Source organism: Harmonia axyridis, chromosome 6 (assembly GCF_914767665.1).
Source record: "Harmonia axyridis chromosome 6, icHarAxyr1.1, whole genome shotgun sequence".
Taxonomy (NCBI): Eukaryota; Metazoa; Arthropoda; class Insecta; order Coleoptera; family Coccinellidae; genus Harmonia; species Harmonia axyridis.
In genome coordinates, this window is record NC_059506.1 from 28,472,301 (window position 1) to 28,491,013 (window position 18,713).

At 36.7% G+C, this 18,713-nt stretch overlaps 1 protein-coding gene across 1 annotated transcript in view; it reads left to right on the plus strand.

The window, feature by feature from the left end:
* Positions 1 to 419: 419 nt before the first annotated feature.
* LOC123683290 overlaps positions 420 to 18,713 on the plus strand; it is a 242,887-nt gene continuing 224,593 nt past the window's right edge. Inside the window, exon 1 of the mRNA XM_045622226.1 lies at positions 420 to 476. Within this exon, the coding sequence (XP_045478182.1) occupies positions 454 to 476 (23 nt within the window). The 5' untranslated portion in view covers positions 420 to 453. The remainder of the gene's footprint in view (positions 477 to 18,713) is intronic.

Genomic DNA, 18,713 nt, shown 5'->3' on the forward strand with positions numbered 1-18,713 from the left:
TAAGGATAAGATATTTGAGAAATCTGTTACTAAGTCGAAAATTTTGAAGCTAGATAATTTTTATTGCTTCAGAACCTTTTGCGAGTAGAATAATTGCAGGAAGTGTTTTTGTAGGACATGATGGTTGATACAAGGGAATAATGATATTTATTTGTAACACAGTGTCCAAATACGAAACTACTACTTGATGGCAATAAAAGCAAACTCCAAGAATTATTTTTATATTGAAGTTGCCGATCGAAGCTGGGTTATGAAAAATAAACGAAAATCCTTTAGAAACATAATAGTCTTTCCATTGACCAACTTTCTCTCAAATGTCGGTATTTTTGGGTGCCCTAGCTGCGCTAATATACCTATATATACTGAACATCCACCAATGAAAACCGAATCAATAGAATAAATCCCTGACTTTCTTTTGCAGATTCAATGAAGAAAACCACCGCCTGGTGAAACATGGAGGATTCGCTGAAAATAAGGTAAGAACTCCCTATAGACATACACTCAAACCGGATGAACTAGACGTCCGGCAAAACCGTCGACGGACAAAATTCATCCACAAACAAGCGCAACCCCCAGATATTGTTCCCGGGGACCATCAGGGATGTTATTCCGAGTTGAATAAACATCCCGACCAACTCCGTCGGGACGTTGGGGCAGTCGCACTCAAGGCGTCGGTGGCGGCATCGTCGTCAAGAAAAACGGTAAATCTTCCGTGGAAAACCTGAGAATCTATAGGAAGATTTTCCGTTTGTAGCTTGACGGGATTCGGGGGGATTACGTCATTAAGGGAAGCGCGTCAATCAGGCTTTGTCGGGGAAAAAGAAGATTTATCGGTTTGTACATAATGGGCGCTTTTTGCTTCTTCGGCGTTGAGGCGTATCAAGGTCGGCGGTGCAGGTAATAGATTGTAGGCTTCGGTGTCTATTTGGATTAATTTGTAGCACCTGCGATTTTTGAACGATTGTATTCGAAACCTATCGGGCTATTATTTCGTCATAATGTTTGTTATTTTCGAATTTTGAGTCAGAGAACAATGAAATTCGACTCATTGGTCCTCAAAGTTGATTATCTGTCCATATACTCGATAAATTTCGAACAGAAAGAACTAGAGACTTGAATTTTTAAGGGTAGGTTAGGATCTTGAATTTCACAAATAAGTTTGCCAATGGACGAAATCCGACTAGGGGTTCCGTGGATATCGAATTTTGTTTTTTTTTTGTTCATTTCAAACTGCAAATTCGATCGGGATGAACATTTGCATTTGAGGGTTGCTAAATAATTTTAAAAAAATTGAAGGAAAAGTCTATAAACACTTCTATTGTTGGAACTTTGTATATTGAATTATCCGGTTACATGTTTCGGCGTATTCGCCATTATCAAACTAAAGATTGATTATAGGGTTCCATTGTCATATGGTAAAACATTGATGAAATATGTATAAGTCACAAAGTGAACACTTCAAAATGGGATTTTATGAGATTATGATAATTTTAAACCTCGCACGAAATTTCATGATGATTGCATATCCATACCCTTAAAAATTTCAAGTACAATATCGAAAAACAAAATTCTCGAAAATTTCTGGACAGTTCTAACAACGAAGCAAATTTCGTCATTTTATGTCATATAAAACAAATTTACTCAATCATGTCAACGTCACACTGATAAATTCATTGCAAACACATTTCCAAACGTCACGTTTTGGCAATTTGTATGTTTAAAGTATGAAAAACTAAAAATGCGCTTCCAGAAATACAGTAACAAATATATTTGGGGAATATTTTAGGAATCTTGCTACGAACGAAAATATAAATTCAATGAACATAGGAGCTTTGTTGAATTGACGTTGATACTAGAAGATTTGACAGTCAATATAAGAAGGAAAGAAGGGACCGAATATAAATAAGCAAAGGAGAAGACAATGTGAAATGTTTTGTGCAGACTCTTGCAAAAAAATACTATAACGACTCTAACATTATGATTGACCCGTTTAACAATATAGTTTTTGAACCAGCCCAAGATTCCCACGATACAATGGTATTAGATCATCTATAGTAAAGAACAGGAACGAATCTAGTGTTTAGTTAAATTTTAATGTCGAAGAATTTTCCACTGAATATCCCTTGGGCATTGACAAATGTCTCATAATTTCATAAAAAAAATCTGAGGCTCGTATCTTGGTAACAGCTCTCGGATTTTACCAAGTAAGAGCCACAGTATTATCTGTAATCTGTGGTAAGAGCTTTCGATTGTCATAAAATCTTGTCTATTATCAATGTCCTAGGGATATCACTACTGAAAACAAACTGATCGAGTTTAAATTTTCATGTAAATGATGAATTACAATTTCAAACTTCTCTGGCAGGTCTAAGGACCACACACATTTCTTGATCTCACGATGCTATAGCCAAGGCTCCTGCAGATGTTGTCAAACTTGCCAACACTTAAGAAAGACCTTGATCAGGGCTTTAGAATTATGATTAAAAAAATGGTGGCAGTTCTGAAGAAAAGGGCTCTAGCCAATCGACGCCAATAATAATCTATTCTAATCGATTAAAATTCATTGAAACTAGCGCACGTTTCATTATGAATGAATCTCAATGTTTCTGGTAACAAGGCAAATGTCTGGTTCATAATTTTTTGAGGTTTTCATTTTTGTCGTGATGCATCTTTCTTAGTTTGACGCCTTACTCTGCGTCATTAATGGCAGAACGGCATCGCTATGGAGGTTGGGACTACTGAGTTACCATACTGATGATTCCATCAGTGGTTCCATGATGAAACCCCGCAGTTTCCGAAGAAAGGGCGCATTACAAAAATTAATTGATAACGCCACACCAAAATATCAATAAAAAAAACGAAGGCTACCATTTTGTCACTAAACCCTTTGGGTATGTTGAATTTGACCTCATGGTATCATTAATATCAGAAGTGTTGTGGTGAGATACGATGAAGTAATGGGAAGTATAAATCCCTCTTCTTCAATTAATCCCTAAGAGAGTAATTTGACATATCAACGTGCAGAAACAAATATAACACTTATATAATAATAATGTCCTTTATTGTATCATGAACATTGATCGCAGAGGCTTTACAGCCTGTGCTAGTCGTAGAAAGCACCCCATAACGCACTAAGACAATTGAAATCCACCCCCTCAAAGCCCATCGAAGACGATAAACTACATCTCCGCAGCTCAATGACCGACCAATCAAAAGTCATTTATCCCTCCGTGATTTCTCCAACCCAAATACGGCAAAAACTCCAGCATCGATAAATCCCCCCGTGCAGGGGGCTTTAGCGACATTTCTCATGGGAAATGAAGGGCGAGGAGAAAAGCTAGAACAGAAAAAAAAGGAAGAAAACGCATATATGAACGTATAGTAGAGCACGCAGAGAGCGGAGAGGCCAAATTAAGAGCCTCTGTTCCTGGGAGTTGTTATATTGCCAAGAGATAAAATACGGACTCTGACTTGGGGGATAACTGGGTCGAAGAGCAAAAACAATATTTCGGATTTCGAGCTTTTACGAGATGAAATACATCCCGATAGAATTTCCCGGTTCGGGATTCAGCGGTCGCGAGTTTGTATTATGGGAAGATGGGAAGTTTGCGGGGTGCTGAGGTGAAACGGTTTAGGGGATGGTATCGATTATTCGTGTTTAATAACCAAGTGTTGAAATCTAGGGTTGCGGTGAGAGATATTCGATTTGATAAGATGGTAAGGCGATAGGAATGAGTTTCCGAAAATTTTGGAGGAGCATTGACTTGAAGAGCTTTCCTTACCATCATATCATTTATGCTTCCGTTTCAGTTCAGTTTGTCAGTTGAGTTCATTTGTAAACTCCGAAAAATTATAAAAGGAACGGAGGTGCGGCTTGGTATTTCATTTCTTCTTTTAATTATTATTAGGCCAATTGAAAAGTCTCTGGTCCGATACACAGATGACGGTGCTAGTATTAAATCCATATGATTTTTAGTTAGTACCAACCTTCAAACGATACGTGTCAAAATTTGACAGCAGTCGGACCATTAGTTGGCGAGATATTACGTTGTGAGTGTAGCTACTCTTGTTATTCGAAAAAAGATGGGAAATATAAGAATTCCATATGCTGATAAAAATTGCTTTTTGAAGAGAAAAAATACAGTTGAAGAAAAATCTTGGCTTGATGAAGAGTTTCTGGGGTCTGCGCAAGGAGAATCAACCATCATTGATTAGTATGCTAAGTTTAAACGTAGTGAAATGAGCACCGAAGACGTCGAACGCTTTGGACGCTGTCATCGACGAAAAAATCAAAAAATAATTTTGAATTACCGTAAAGTGAAGTTGATCGAGATAGCAGACATTGTGAAGATATCATCTGAACGGGTTTATCATATCATTCACTAATATTGATACATGAGAAAGCTGTGTGCAAAATGGGTGCAACAAACAATCAGAAGCAACAACGTGTTAATGATTCTGAGCAATGTTTGAAGTTGTTTAAGTAGAATAAACCTGAATTTTCGCGTCGATATGTGGCAATGGATGAAAAATGGCTTTTATTTCACTCCGGAGTCCAATCGACAGTCAGCTGAGTGGACTGCACACGATAAACCGAATTCAAAGCAAGGAAAAACAACAGTCAGCTGGTTATGTTATGGCACCAGTATTCTGGGAAGAGCACGATATATTATTCACTGATTACCTCCAAAAGAGCCAGACCATCAACAGCGATCATTATATAACGTTATGAGATCGTTCAAAAGATGAAATCGTTAAAAAACGGTCCCATTTAAAAAAAAAGTGCTGTTATTTCATGTAGACAATGCGCCGTGTCAAAAATCAATTAAGACAATGGCAAAATTATATAAATTGGGCTTCGAATTGCACCTGCATTCACCGTATTCGCCAGATCTAGCCCCCAGCGACTTTTTCTTTTCTCAGACCTCAAAAGAATGCTCGTTGGAAAGGAATTTAGCGCCAATGAAGAAGTAATCGCCGAAACTGAGGCCTCTTTTGAAAAAAAGACAAATCGTACTACTAAAATGGTATCTAAAAGTTGGAAGATCGCTATAATCGCTGTATCGCCCTCGATGGCAACTATGTTGAATTTTAAAATCGAATTTTACCAAAAAATCTGTTTTACTATGGTAGATTGGCCTGTTACATTATCTGTCAAAAAGTTGTCATATTTTCTATGAATTTTTGTAACATTATTTCAATGGAGTTCAATCTGTTCAAATCTATGGGAAATGATTCCCCAATATAAGGGGCCTGCAGTGATCCTAGTGTACCAGAGGAATCGAAAAATCTTCGCTGGGACAATCAGTTTTGGTTGAAAAAACTCTCCCGATGTCGGTGCAGATTTGTTATTATTTACTCGATATTAAATGACCCTATAGAAAATAGTCGAGAGGGTTCAATCTGGAGATCGGGGTTGCTATTCAACTGATCCTTTTTGGTACCAAATATTTGGTTCCAACAAGATGGTGCGCCTCCGCATTATGGAATTGAAGTGAGGAGTTATCTTGATGACACATTTCCTGAGAAATTCTTTGGTAAGAGAGGATCAGTTGAATGACCACCCTGATCTCCAGATTTGAACCCTCTCGACTGTTTTCTGAGGGTCATTTGAAGAGTACTGTTTACCAAAAACGGCCAGATAATTTGGAAGACCTGCTACTTAAAATTCAGAGAGAAGTCGGAAGAATATTGTTGATGCGTTGACTAATTCATTGAGCACATTGTCAAGCAATCAACGGTGCTCAATTCGAACATTTGATACATCAAAATTATTTTCCATCCTTGAATGAGAAACTCATTGATTTCAAAATGCAAGTAACCATGCCCAATTGATTATTTTTTAATTTTTCAATAAAAAACATTGGCGCAATTAATTTTCCTTTCATTCGCCGTTCAGAAGGTAATCAAATTACTTTTCATTTGATGTATCACTATCCATATATTCCCATTTGAAAAAACTAAGTAGAGGATTGCTGGGCATAGGGGGTGAGAAATATCAAATTCAAAAGAGGACAGGATAAATTGTTTTTGAAATTGAAAATCGACGGGTGCGAGGATTTTCCTAAATAATTCTCCGTACAAGAATTATTATTGACGAGTTACGTTACTTTTTGGGCACGCTGTATACTACTTACATTTCCCAATTGGAACTCTATAATCCCATATCCAACTCTACCTCAAAAAAAAAAAACTCACTGTTGGAGAAATTATATGAAAATCAAAAATACAATAATAAACATTCAGATTGAATCCGGTTTTTTGGCAGAATATTTTTCGAATTTCACGCTTGAAGCATTTGAAACAGTTCAAATAAAACCTCCCGCCTCAACATTCGCTCATATCAATGAATCATCTCCAGTCCACTGACATAATTAATCCATGAAGACCTGTTGTAGATAGCATGTTTAATTTGTCAATATTGATATGCAAGTATCGGATTGAAACGTTTACAAACCAACAGATGATAATGTTCCTGAAAGCGGCAGGTTATGTTTCGATATATTGACCATGATTTACATCTAATCAGCAATTGAATTCCAGTGTCGGTGATTGATTGGATATCGATCGGTTAAACAAGGAGATTCATCGGATAATTATATAGGAAATTTCGAAGTTACCCACCGAGAAATCTATGTTAGTTCGTACGTGGGCGAGCTGATATTGGAAATGAACAGGAACAATATACTTGAGTGCTTCGACTTGAAGCTTTACAGGGTGTGAATATATCAGATAGTGATAATAATAATAAATTTATTCATTATAAATAAATAAATAATCTCCCATAATGTAAAGTATTTGTAAAGATAATAAATAAACTGAGGAAGAAGTCACTAAAGGTCAGACCTGTACGTGACATACCTATGAACACACGAATATAAGACGAGAACAACTACAAAAATGATAATATATAATAAAAATAATAATAACATAATTATTTTAACTTATTAAACCGACCAATAAAACGTAATAAATGTAAGTTTTTAAGGTACTGGGTTGTTTCCATAATCCTTTTAATACATAGTCCTATCATTCTTTCGAATCTAACCCACATTTTTATACTGAAAGCTCCAAAACTATTGAACTCTATGATGAATATTGATATTTTTATATGGGTTAAATATTACAAAGCAAATTCTTTCTATTCAATGAAGGAATTGGTTTTTGCCTGTATGAACTGTACATTACACAGTGATTTTTTTTATCCTGACGATTTTTTGGGAAGTAGTACTCAATCATCTTAAATTCCTTGACATGATGTATCGAATTTAAATATTTTGTTGGGTTTCTTTATATGTTTGAAGATGTTAATTGAGTAAACTCGCTTTGCTCGCCGAAGGGGCTCCACTCCTTGGACGCCGTCACTATGCCGGTAGATCCCTCACTGGGTAACCTTCCAAAAGGACATTCAGGATCGTGAGCTGATTTTAGATGATTCACTCTGTATACTCGTTTGATTCTAGGAGATGTAATCCATATGACTTTTTTCCTAGGACCTCCCATTTGGCCCCTGCTCATATAATATTTCATGCAAATAACTTTTCATTTTGACTAAAATGGTTGAAAGGAAGATTATCAAATTTCTATCTTTGAAGAAAACATCAAACCTTAAATATAATATTGTGACCCTCAGTAGATTTTTCGTCGTGGTACTTCCAAATTGCGCACACAGGAATGAGATTTGAATGTCAAAATAACCCGGAACACCCTGTATACTCCGAACTGCCCTGTCTGGAATATCGACCTCCCTTCTTTCGGCTTGACCACACCCTTAGGGGAAAGTACCATCCCCTAGTCCAATAAGAGCTTTGCCGCACCGCCCACAAAGATCTTCGCGGATTCCTGGAAATCGAATATTCCCGAAGGACTAGAACCTGATACACAGATGTGACACATCTGGTACGACCGTATTGTCTTCGAACTTTCTCAACCCTCCAATAAATCTCTTCAAGATTTACCACTCATGACATATCTTCGACACCTCGAAGAATTACACATCCTTTTTACATTATATGTACAATAACAATTCGTTCCCTGTAAATTAATTGAAACTGTCATGCCCTCGACACTAAAAGAAACTAATAGGTCTCCAAGCATCCGGTTGACCATCGCAATTATTTACAGGGAACAATAACTGGATCTTACATATTCATTATTCAAGTACTTTTGAGCAATTAATAGTATATATTAACAAACAACGTGAGTTAAAATAACTCACTACTATAACTCACTATGAAAATCGGAAAGGATGGATCTGTGCTTCTATATTTATCTGCTTCTATTCGATTAGCCGAAAGGAAACATTCCATTATTGTTATTGAGGGGAGGAATGTTCGAGGGAATGTCACTTTGATAATTTTGACGTTTTAAAATTGAGTAGGGAATGTTTTTTGGTATATTTTAGTGAACTCAGCACTAAATATAAAGCATCGTCTTTAATTTTTATGGATTTTCCACTCCCTGCTAAGAAGCACACTCAACATTAATAATGGGATTAATGTAGAGAATTTGAAATTACGTAATTACGTAATTTCTTAAAGGTCAATTACAGAAACTAAAGAGGCAAAATTTTTACTGGTGGTTCAAAATTTACACTTTATTTTATCAATGAACAAAATGACCAATTACAACATAAAATTTGTATAGCATTGATATAGGTAACAATTAAGGTTTTTCAATAAAATTTTATCTCTGTACCCTGTACTGGATTCGAGCTAGCCGAAGCTAGTTCGATTGCGACACTAAGTTTCCATCCCTCTTGCATTCGGGATCGAGCACAAATGTTTACTTTCTGTTCCTTCTAAGTCTGTAATTGTTCTTTAGTATTTATTGTTATAGTCGTAGATAAAGTATAGTATTCAACTTGCGGTTATGGTCATAACTCATTTGATGAATTACAATCTTCATCTGCGTGAGTTATGACCTACATTACCGCTTGTTGAATAATATACTATTAATTTCATCAAACCAATCTACAAATGCAGACATTGTGACGAAATTATCGAGCCATTGGTTTGGATAATCAAAAAAACCGACATAAAGAATGAGAAATATAAATTTGATCATTATTCCTTCTGGAGGAGATTCGAGGGTATCAGAAAGAACGAGCACCATTATGCGAAATGATTCCAAGAAAACTTAAAAACTCGAAACCGAGTGAGGCTCTTCCGTCCGACACGATAGAGGAAAAATTGCCGCACTTATGGCGAAGTTTCATGAGGAACATATGCCCCAAAAACAAGTTGGTGCCCTCTCCAACTTCAATATTATAGTACCTTGCCTCTTGCGACATTTTTTATTCACGAACTTTTCGTTAACGATTGCAACATTCCGAAAACCCCATAGCCATCCCTCGAGTATCCGGAACATTTTTCGATCCCTCTATGAAAGTTTAATGATGTTTTTACAGTTATTCTCCGGGTATCATAAATAAAACAGTACGGGAATATTTTTGTCTTTCACGGGTTATTTAACGTGGAATATCGTGCTTCTGGAGAAAGCTCTAAACGTTTTCTGGATAATCGTCGAAATGAATTAGTATTCTGTTATTTGTGATGGTGTTTGATTGACTGATCAGCGCTCAAAAGCTGCTGGCTTCATGTCAGTACTTTTCTTAGTTTTCGGGAATTATCATGTTTATGATGACGACATAATAGAATACTAATGCAATTTGATGATAAGGGAGCAATTGACGCATGGATAATGAGAGAATATAAGCTAAGGACATCACGTCAGTGTTTTCCGCTTAATTTTTTCTCGATTAAGCTTGAATTGTATATTTTTATGAATCTGATCACACCGTCAATACAAAATAGAATAATGAGATAGTCTTTGGGTTATTCTACTTGAATTTTCAATAGTTCTTTTGACGCTATCGACACGAAGATTTAAATAATTATTTTTTATGAATACAGATCACAAAATCAGTTGAGGTATTATCACAATATTTCACACGATTCTTGGAATATAATATCAAGAAAAGAATCTGCAGAAATGAATGAAATGATTACTCAATATACACACATCGTCAAAAATCTTGGCCTTCTAGTTTTCTCAAAAAATAAACGATCTATCGTTCTGGAAATGGGATAAATATTTTACTCTATTTCAACTGATAGAAAATCTTTGTTTGTTACTCTTTGCTTCATGAAGGATGAGACAAAATAGAAAAAATTGGAACAAATCTTATCGATTATTTATTTTTAATCCATTATAGTTATTCCTCAATTGAATCCAAATTCAATAGTAGGTACGTAATACCATCTCTTCTTTCAATCAACTGCACAATACGCCTAAGCATCCCACAAATCAAGTCATTAATGAAATCGATTCATTCTTCCTGAAGAACTAAACTCAATTCCTGACAAGTCGAGGGTTGTTTTTACCGATTGGATATTGCTCTTCCTAAGTGTTGCTCAATTAGATTCATTTCTGGTGAGTTTGATGGTCAGTTCATTCTCTGGATATTCTTCTCTTGAAGAATGTTTTGAACCCTTCATGTGCCGTGTGGTGGGCATTATCATCCTGATAGATGGAATTATTCTCAAATTCGTTGAGCAGAGGAACAATGTTTGTTTCAATAATGTTTTCTACGTAGATGACACCCAGTCATTGTTCGTTCAAAGATAATAAAAGGGGTACGGCGACCCAAGCACATTATTGATCCGCCTTGGGAGGGCACAAGGGCGAAATTGGGTCGCTTTAATCTGCCTGGACCTCTCCAAACCCTTTCTCATCGACTATCTCTTTTTGAACCCAATCGTGACTTGTCCGAAAAAATAAAGTTGCGCCATTGTGGTAAAAGCCAGTCTTGGTGGTGTTCTGCCCATTGCCGACGGATAGCTCTATGTCCAAGTGATAGCCGAGGTACTCTTGAAGGTCTTCATGCCGTTTAATTTGAGGAATGCAACCCTCTCCTCAAGAAACTGGTTGGGATTAATTTTCTATGGGTCCTCAAAAAATGACTTCGAAAGGCTGTTACTGATACCATTTGATTCACTCGAGTAAAATTTGCTATAAAATGGTCTTCCCTTGCAGATGTTACTCTGGATCGACCAGGTCTCTGGGAAACACTACCGGTTTCCAGGAAAAAGGTCACAATGCGCCGTACTTTAGTGCGTGGAATATTCAAACAATCTGGTGATTCGACAAAGCTTTTTGATGTAGTGCTACTATTCTTGCCCGGTCAAACTCAAAAATATCCCGGCATTTTCCAAGGAATATTTTCAATATTATAACTCTCGTTGTTAGTTGAAAAGTGATTAACTTCTAATACACCTGTATTCTTCCGAACAAGAAACATTTTTTGCTGGTTTATTGTTTTCATTGGAGTGATAAGATGTGGAGATTTTACACATACAAAATTTTCATGTTACATTCAACAAATTGAAAAACGATAGGTGCGGCCAAAACTTTTGAAAGTTTTTTGATTTGATAATAATGCTGAGTACTTGGACAGGAGCTAGGACAGGTGGTGAAGAACAAAACAAACTTGAACTGAATGCCTACGTTTCGTCTGTATATTCGAAATTTTTTCAGGCTGTATACAAGGAAGATACAAAAATACAAAATACAATGATAAATTGCATAAATACAAAATGATGCAATCTATATAAAACAAATATCAATCAATGAATAGACAATAACACACATAATATACAAAGATAATAATTAAATTAGGTAAAAATGTGGTACACAAACTTACAAAGTTCATTCTGTCTGACATAAAAGCTGTTATTTCTACTTATAGTCAGAAAAATTGCAACCAAGCCAAGACTTTCTCAATTTTCAATTCAAACTTTGAAATCGTAACTACCATTGGAACTTGTTTACTTATTAATCGAGAGCAAATGTTATCACATGAAAACAATGAAAACATATGAATGATTTTTATGCCGGAACACGGGAATCGCGATATAAAAACAATGAGTTTGTGTACCACAGTTTTACCTAATTGTATTTATTATTATTATTGTAGATTATGACTTTTTTTTTCTTTTTATCTATTTATTGATTGATATTTGTTTTATACCATAATTCATCTGGATTGCATCATTTTGTATTTATGCAATTTATCATTGTTATTTGCTGTTATTTTGATTATTTTATTGGATTGTACTGATGAATGTTTGTATCTTTATTATATACAGTCTTAAAAAAGTTCGAATATACGGACGAAACGTCGGCATTTAATTCAACTTAGTCTTGTACTTCAACACCTGTCCTAGCTCCTGTCAAAGTACTCAGCATGAATAACCAAGGACGTGATTCTTACTTTATTTGATAATAATTTGTAATCATTCCGCCTTGTTCTTGTAGTACAAATTCCATATTTGAACTAACAAACGCAAACGATTAAATTCCCATAACTTACAGTGTTGCCGTCTGTTAATCCAAAAATCCTGAATTCCACGTAGACTGGATGAGTAGGTTCATACGTTATGACAGTCCGTATTATCAGCTCTGGCCCTCCAAAGGCACCGATGCGTCCTTCCATCACGATATCGGCTAAAGCCACACCACTCATTACCGAACACAAATTCGGCCGTCCTGCACCCGAAACAATGGCCTCATCGAAAATCGACGTAACCAGAACTTGTCCCCGGAATTACCCACGTCTGTTGAATACGCCACAGTTAGAGTCAGTCCTCCAGGACCGGAAACAAGCGCTAAGTCTATTCTGCCAACGATGTCGCCTCTAATTTGTGTTGTGGTCCTTTCTGCTGTTACGCTTAATTCAATAAACTCCCCGATGTTTCCGGCTTGTTTTGCCCCAAAAATTGGGTTGCAGCGCCGAGAGTGAATTAACGGCTACGGAGAAGAGGTCGACCATCTTTTCGTGAGATTCTGAAGGGGGTCATTGGGGAAAATTCATTTGGGAGATGGTGACTACTTTGTTGGACCTAAATGGGAAAACACAGGGAAATTCACATTAATTCTTGAAAAGAGAATTTGAAAAAATTTCAAAAATCGTGAAATAGTGGACTCAAACCTCAGAATAATGAGCATATGTCATTTTCAGTTAGTTTATTCTGTCCCCAACAAGAACTATCAAATTTGACATGAAGCGCGCGGAAAAGAAAACATATCAGTGATACAATCTTTCACTCAATTCGCATGTTTCTCCGCGAAGAAAAACTTCTATGTCTCATAGTCAATCAACATTTCATATCAACTCAAAATATATTGAAATGAATACCTAAATATATCAGAAATTCAAAAACCAAACTTCAAGCGCGCCAAACAACCGATGACACTAGAAGAGCAAAAGTTATATACAGAAAATAAAGAATATTCTGCTTACTATAAATTCGACAATTAGGATAAATATCGGATTCCAAATATTCAAATTGGCATATTAAATTGAAAATCACTCAAAAAAATATATTTCATTCAATATAATATACATTCATAACGATATAGTAAAATTGTGGATTTGAAAATTTATCACAATCCGGCAACGTAATCGAATCATGTAAAAATAGCGTAAACTCCCTTTATCTATGTTAATTACTCTATGACTCGAACTCAGGTCATCCTTAGGAAGTGAATACCTGATATACATATTTTCTTTTGAGATAGAGCAATACAAAAAATTATCAACTTCAAACAAGCATGTGTTTGATGCAGAGCACCTCAGAAAACCTCAGCAAAAACTCTGTCTTCCCGTATAGGTGCAGTTATTTGATTGTGTATTTGTTTACAGAATGAGCTGACATATTTATATTGAAGGGCTACCTCTTCATCCAAACAAAATCTTCTCCATTCTTTTTTTTCACCAACGGTTGATGACTTCATAATTAAATCTGAAATAAAAAAAGAAGAGAACCAGAAAGTAGTAATAAATGTTAGTTTCACTTATAGTGATCTGAAGTTAACGACCCATTCTAAAAAAGAATCTGAAACTGAATGGATAACTTGAAAACCACCATGAAAATTATAAATTGGACAAATTCACGTGGTCAATGGTTTCTTCTACGCCACACTCATAAAGTGGCTTTCAATAGAATGCCATTTGAAGATTATACTATTGCAGCGACAATGATCAGTCCTGAGTCAATTCAAAATACATCAAATTTTCCTAGGGAGATTGAAACTAAGAACTTCCTCTTAAGTATCAATGATTAGACTTTAGTTGAAGACATTACAAGAACTCCATTCCGAACGCCAGATTTCCTTCTCACTTTCATTAGATTGAATAAAAGTATTAATTCATAATGGTTCACGTGACTTTAATCTGACAGTTCTAGTATACAGGAGATTAGATACAATTGGAAATAAGTTTGGGTAGAAATTAAATATATCCCAGGATTCATTGAATGCAACCTGTCTACGAATATGAGGCGCGAAAGTATATGTGATAGCACTGGTAATCAATGTAAAGGTCCAATCCAATAGTTCCACTGATGATTCTCACAGAAACGTTAAGCTGTGCATCAATTTTATGAACATGAGCATTCTTGAACCGAACAGAACAACATTATTCAGCAGCAGAAAGAACCAAGGCCAAATCTGCCTTGCTGCCATCAGCATCCCATAAAGAACCAGCTAATTTCTGAAAGATATTATTCCTGATTATAAAATTGTACTGACTCAATCTTCACTCTTTGGAAATCCAGTCAAATCAAATGAAAATAATTCTATTTTCACCCTATATTACATACAACGTGACATAAGAAACGCAACATCAATAATTATTTGAAGCTTCTCAACCATACTTGGGAGAAACGTTCAACTAGTCAAAGATAGCAATTGATGTTCCCGCACCCTTCTTTGCATGGTTTCCACCAGGTAAATCGATTTCATCCAGGGGTATTGCATCCTAGATAATCTATAATTAATGTCGTAGAGCTTGTAGTGTTTGTTGAGAATTGGCTAATTGCTTTAGTCTACCCATCTATCCGACACATATTCGATATGCGAAAAGTCGAGAGATTTTGGTGGCCACGGCAAAATATTGACGTTATAGCCTCTTCGGAAGGTAATGTGTGGGATGAGTATTTTGCTGTTCAAAAATAGGGCCCTGCAGCTCCTGAATGAATGGCAGGATGTGAGTAGTTATATCAATTCATTAACATTATCATTATCGGTGGCTATACACATCCCCTCGGATGACTACTAATTGATACCTACTTCCATAAACAGTAGCACCCCATATCATAACCCTTGCAGTGTAGTACACTTGATGCTCAACAGAATACTGCATATTGTGGCCTTTTCCATATCTACGTAAGCACATCATAGCACCATCGTGGATTTCCAAGCAGAATCGACATTCGTCACCGAAGACTTTGCCTTTGGCCTTCAGCAAACTCAAACTTCCAGGTTTTATATTCGATCATTGTGTCGAAACAAGACAATTTTGTGAAATCTCTATATCTAAATCTTACTTGTTTGAGGTTTTTCAATAAGAAGTTTCATTTTAAATAGTCCACTACTGGGCAGCTGTCTCTCTGAAAGCTGTCATTCCGATAATTGACAGTAAAAACTACGTCAATACTAAGAAAGAAGCGATACACGTTTCGACAACGCATTGAATAAAAATTCACTTAAAAAAATTATATGAATTTTGCAGCCACAGTTCTCAAAACTAAAGCACTTTTGTGTCGTCATGAAGCACTTTCTCGGCTGGCAATAGTAAAGGTAATGGGAAAATTTGAGCTGTTGAGACAAGTTAGTGATGTGCAAAATCAAAACCGTGTGCATCGCTACAGAACAACTGAAAATATGGCTGTTGTAGTCCCTAGTGTTGACGAAAACCCAGGAATGTCGATTCCTCGTCGATATTGGAAACTAGGAATTTTACAAATCAGATTTCACCATATTTTGCTATGTGCCACACAAGCAAAGAAACAATCGCAATTGTTCTAGAAAGTTTTCCCACCGTGTTTTTTCTCGAAGATATTGATCATAATTGGCCTCCTTAATCTTGTAACATTTTCTTTTGCTTTTGGACTTTGGGTCTATTCCACAACCGTTTCTAGACCTTTAAGAAGGAATTCGTGAAGTTATGGAGCAGATACTTGCCTCAAATGTGCAAATTGGTCATGGAAAATTTAATTAAAAGGATATGGTGATGCAAATGCAGCCGTGGCGGCTATATGGCTGATATTTTTTTCATCCTCAATGGCATACCTTCTTCTTCACAATTAAATAAGCATCTATTGATATATACCTGTTTTTTTTTAAACAAAATGAAACTTCTAATTACAATATCTACAATCTAGTTCACAATATCTGGAAAACTCTAATCTAACAATGATTTACTATACAGAAAGCTCGATGTTATATTTCAATCATGAGCTCTCACAGAGGCCTAGAAGAGTTAGGACAATGAAAAAAGAAAAGACAATCATCTGCAAAATGACAGTCAACCGACACTACGCTTGACTGCCCTATACCTCAATTACGCCAACGATGTGAAAGCCTTTTCACAGATGCGCCATTCAAACCCCATACTTCTAAATACCTCCTTTATAACCCGATAAATATTAAAAACGCCCCGCTACATAAAACCATGTTTCACCGAACCTTTGAATCTTGCAATCTTCAAATTCTGCAGAAGTCAATTACGCGCACTGGCGATCAGGTAGGCTTTGAGTCGTCTGCCATCCTTGTGTTTTCCACGCGCGCGATTTTTCACCCTCACCGAGAAAAAATTGGTGAAAGGACTCTTTGAATAAATATCGTATCAGATGAATTCGCGCTTTGCCGCCTTTGCGCCCCGTGCAAATGAAATCTGCACAGGGTGCAAACCAATTGGGCACCTCCCAAGGGGATTCGAGACGGTTCGCCTCGTTTGAGCCGGGATCAAAAAGGACTATGATGTTTTCCTTTCGCCAATCAATTACAAGAAGGGTGAGGATGTGAAGGTAATCGCATTGATCGGCTTTGAAATAACTGCTATGTGTTTATTGATGATGTGTGTTACTGCGTTTGAATTAATGTTAACAATCGACAGAGATGACGTTTTAAGTGCTACTTCCAAGAGGAATTGTTTCTTTAATTTTTGAGTATTCATTAATGTAGGCTTGGTTAATCGATCGTCTAGAGGTATGATTCGATTACCTGGCCTTTCGTTTTCTTCTTCGTGACTTTGTTGGGTTTGTAATAATTAAACTCTTTTCAATTATTTACATCTATTTACAAAGCCATAATTATACAGTAAAAACTCAGTATTGAGAAGATCCTAATAACAAGTTTCTCACTACGGTAATGAATTTCGTCTTCAACTCTAGTTTTAATACTCGAAACGTCTTCGATTATCACGTCTTCGTCGTACTTCGAGTTTTCGGTCGTCTCGTCTTTGATTTGTTCGCGACTCGTCTTAATGTAGTCCGCGAACCGTCTTTACGTCGTACGTCTTAAGTTGACCGACCGAACTTGTTCTGTCTCTCGTCTTAGACTTGAGTTAAACTATACCGTCTGTACCCGTCTTCGGTTTAATTTGAACTGTCTCCGTCTTCGGCTTAATTTGAACTGTGCTCTCTGTCGATTGGAACTACCCTGTCTCGAATATCCCTTCCTTTCGTTTTGGCCACACCCTTAGGGGAAAGTACCTACCATCTCCTAGTCCAATGAAATCTTTTGCCGTACCGCCCCCAAAGATCTTCGCGGATTCCTGGGAATCGAATATTCTAGAAGGACTAGAGCCTGAGAAAACAAATGTAACCCATCTGGCATAATCGTCTTGTTCTGAAACTTTTCCCAACCCCATAAATCCTTTAAGTTTTACAATCGACATAACACATTCTTCGACACCCCGAAGAATAACACATCCTTTTCGCATTATGTACAATAACAATTCGTTCCCTGTAAACTCATTGAATTTGTCATGCCCTTGGCACTTGAAGAGACTAATAGGTCTTCAAGCATCCGGTTGACCATCTCAATTATTTACAGGGAACAATAAACTGGATCCTACATTAATTTGTTTGTCTAATATCAAAAATTATCTGAATTCTCTTGTATGCACCACAAAACCGAATGATCAATGTCTGCCCGACTAGCTCCCTATTGCAAAAAGCAACTGTGGTGAAATTAGTGATCCCAGAGGAGAGGAAATGAACCTCTTCGAAGGAGTGGACAGTGTTGTTCACTAGACTAGAGGGATTTCACGAATTTAACAGAAAAAGACCATTTTGTAATTGTCACATGGAAACACTAGCTATCTATACGTTCGCTCAAGAGTGTTTTGAAGGAAACCCCATCCTTATAACTCTAAGGACATCCAGGTCACTCTGAGGTCGCTGAAATCACATGGTCAGAGGTCTGTGTTGACATAGGGTGTCGTAATACCATAAAGCAGCTGACCAGGGGCGATAAATTGACTCTACTTAGGGTACCAGCATATTATGGTATTGAAAAAAATTGAAGAGCCGATGAACTTGCGAAAAGAGCATCAAGGTTAACACCTGTCGACACTTAGCCTTTTTGTGGGCTTGAAAAAATCCAATATAAAGAAGCGGTCCAACAGTGGCAGTTGGACAATAGAATAATCCTCTGAAGGAACAATCCTCAGACAAAGGAATTTGTGATGCTTTCACCGACCTATACCAGAAAGCTGTTGAAGCTGCAGGTGATTGTGAGACTGCCAACAGGCCACTATCAGTGCAAATATCTTTTGTCCGCATGAAAAAGTCATTAGATGCTAGCTCTGTGAAATGTAGGTAGAAATAGATGAACACATGATGCACATGGTGCAAATGTCCAAG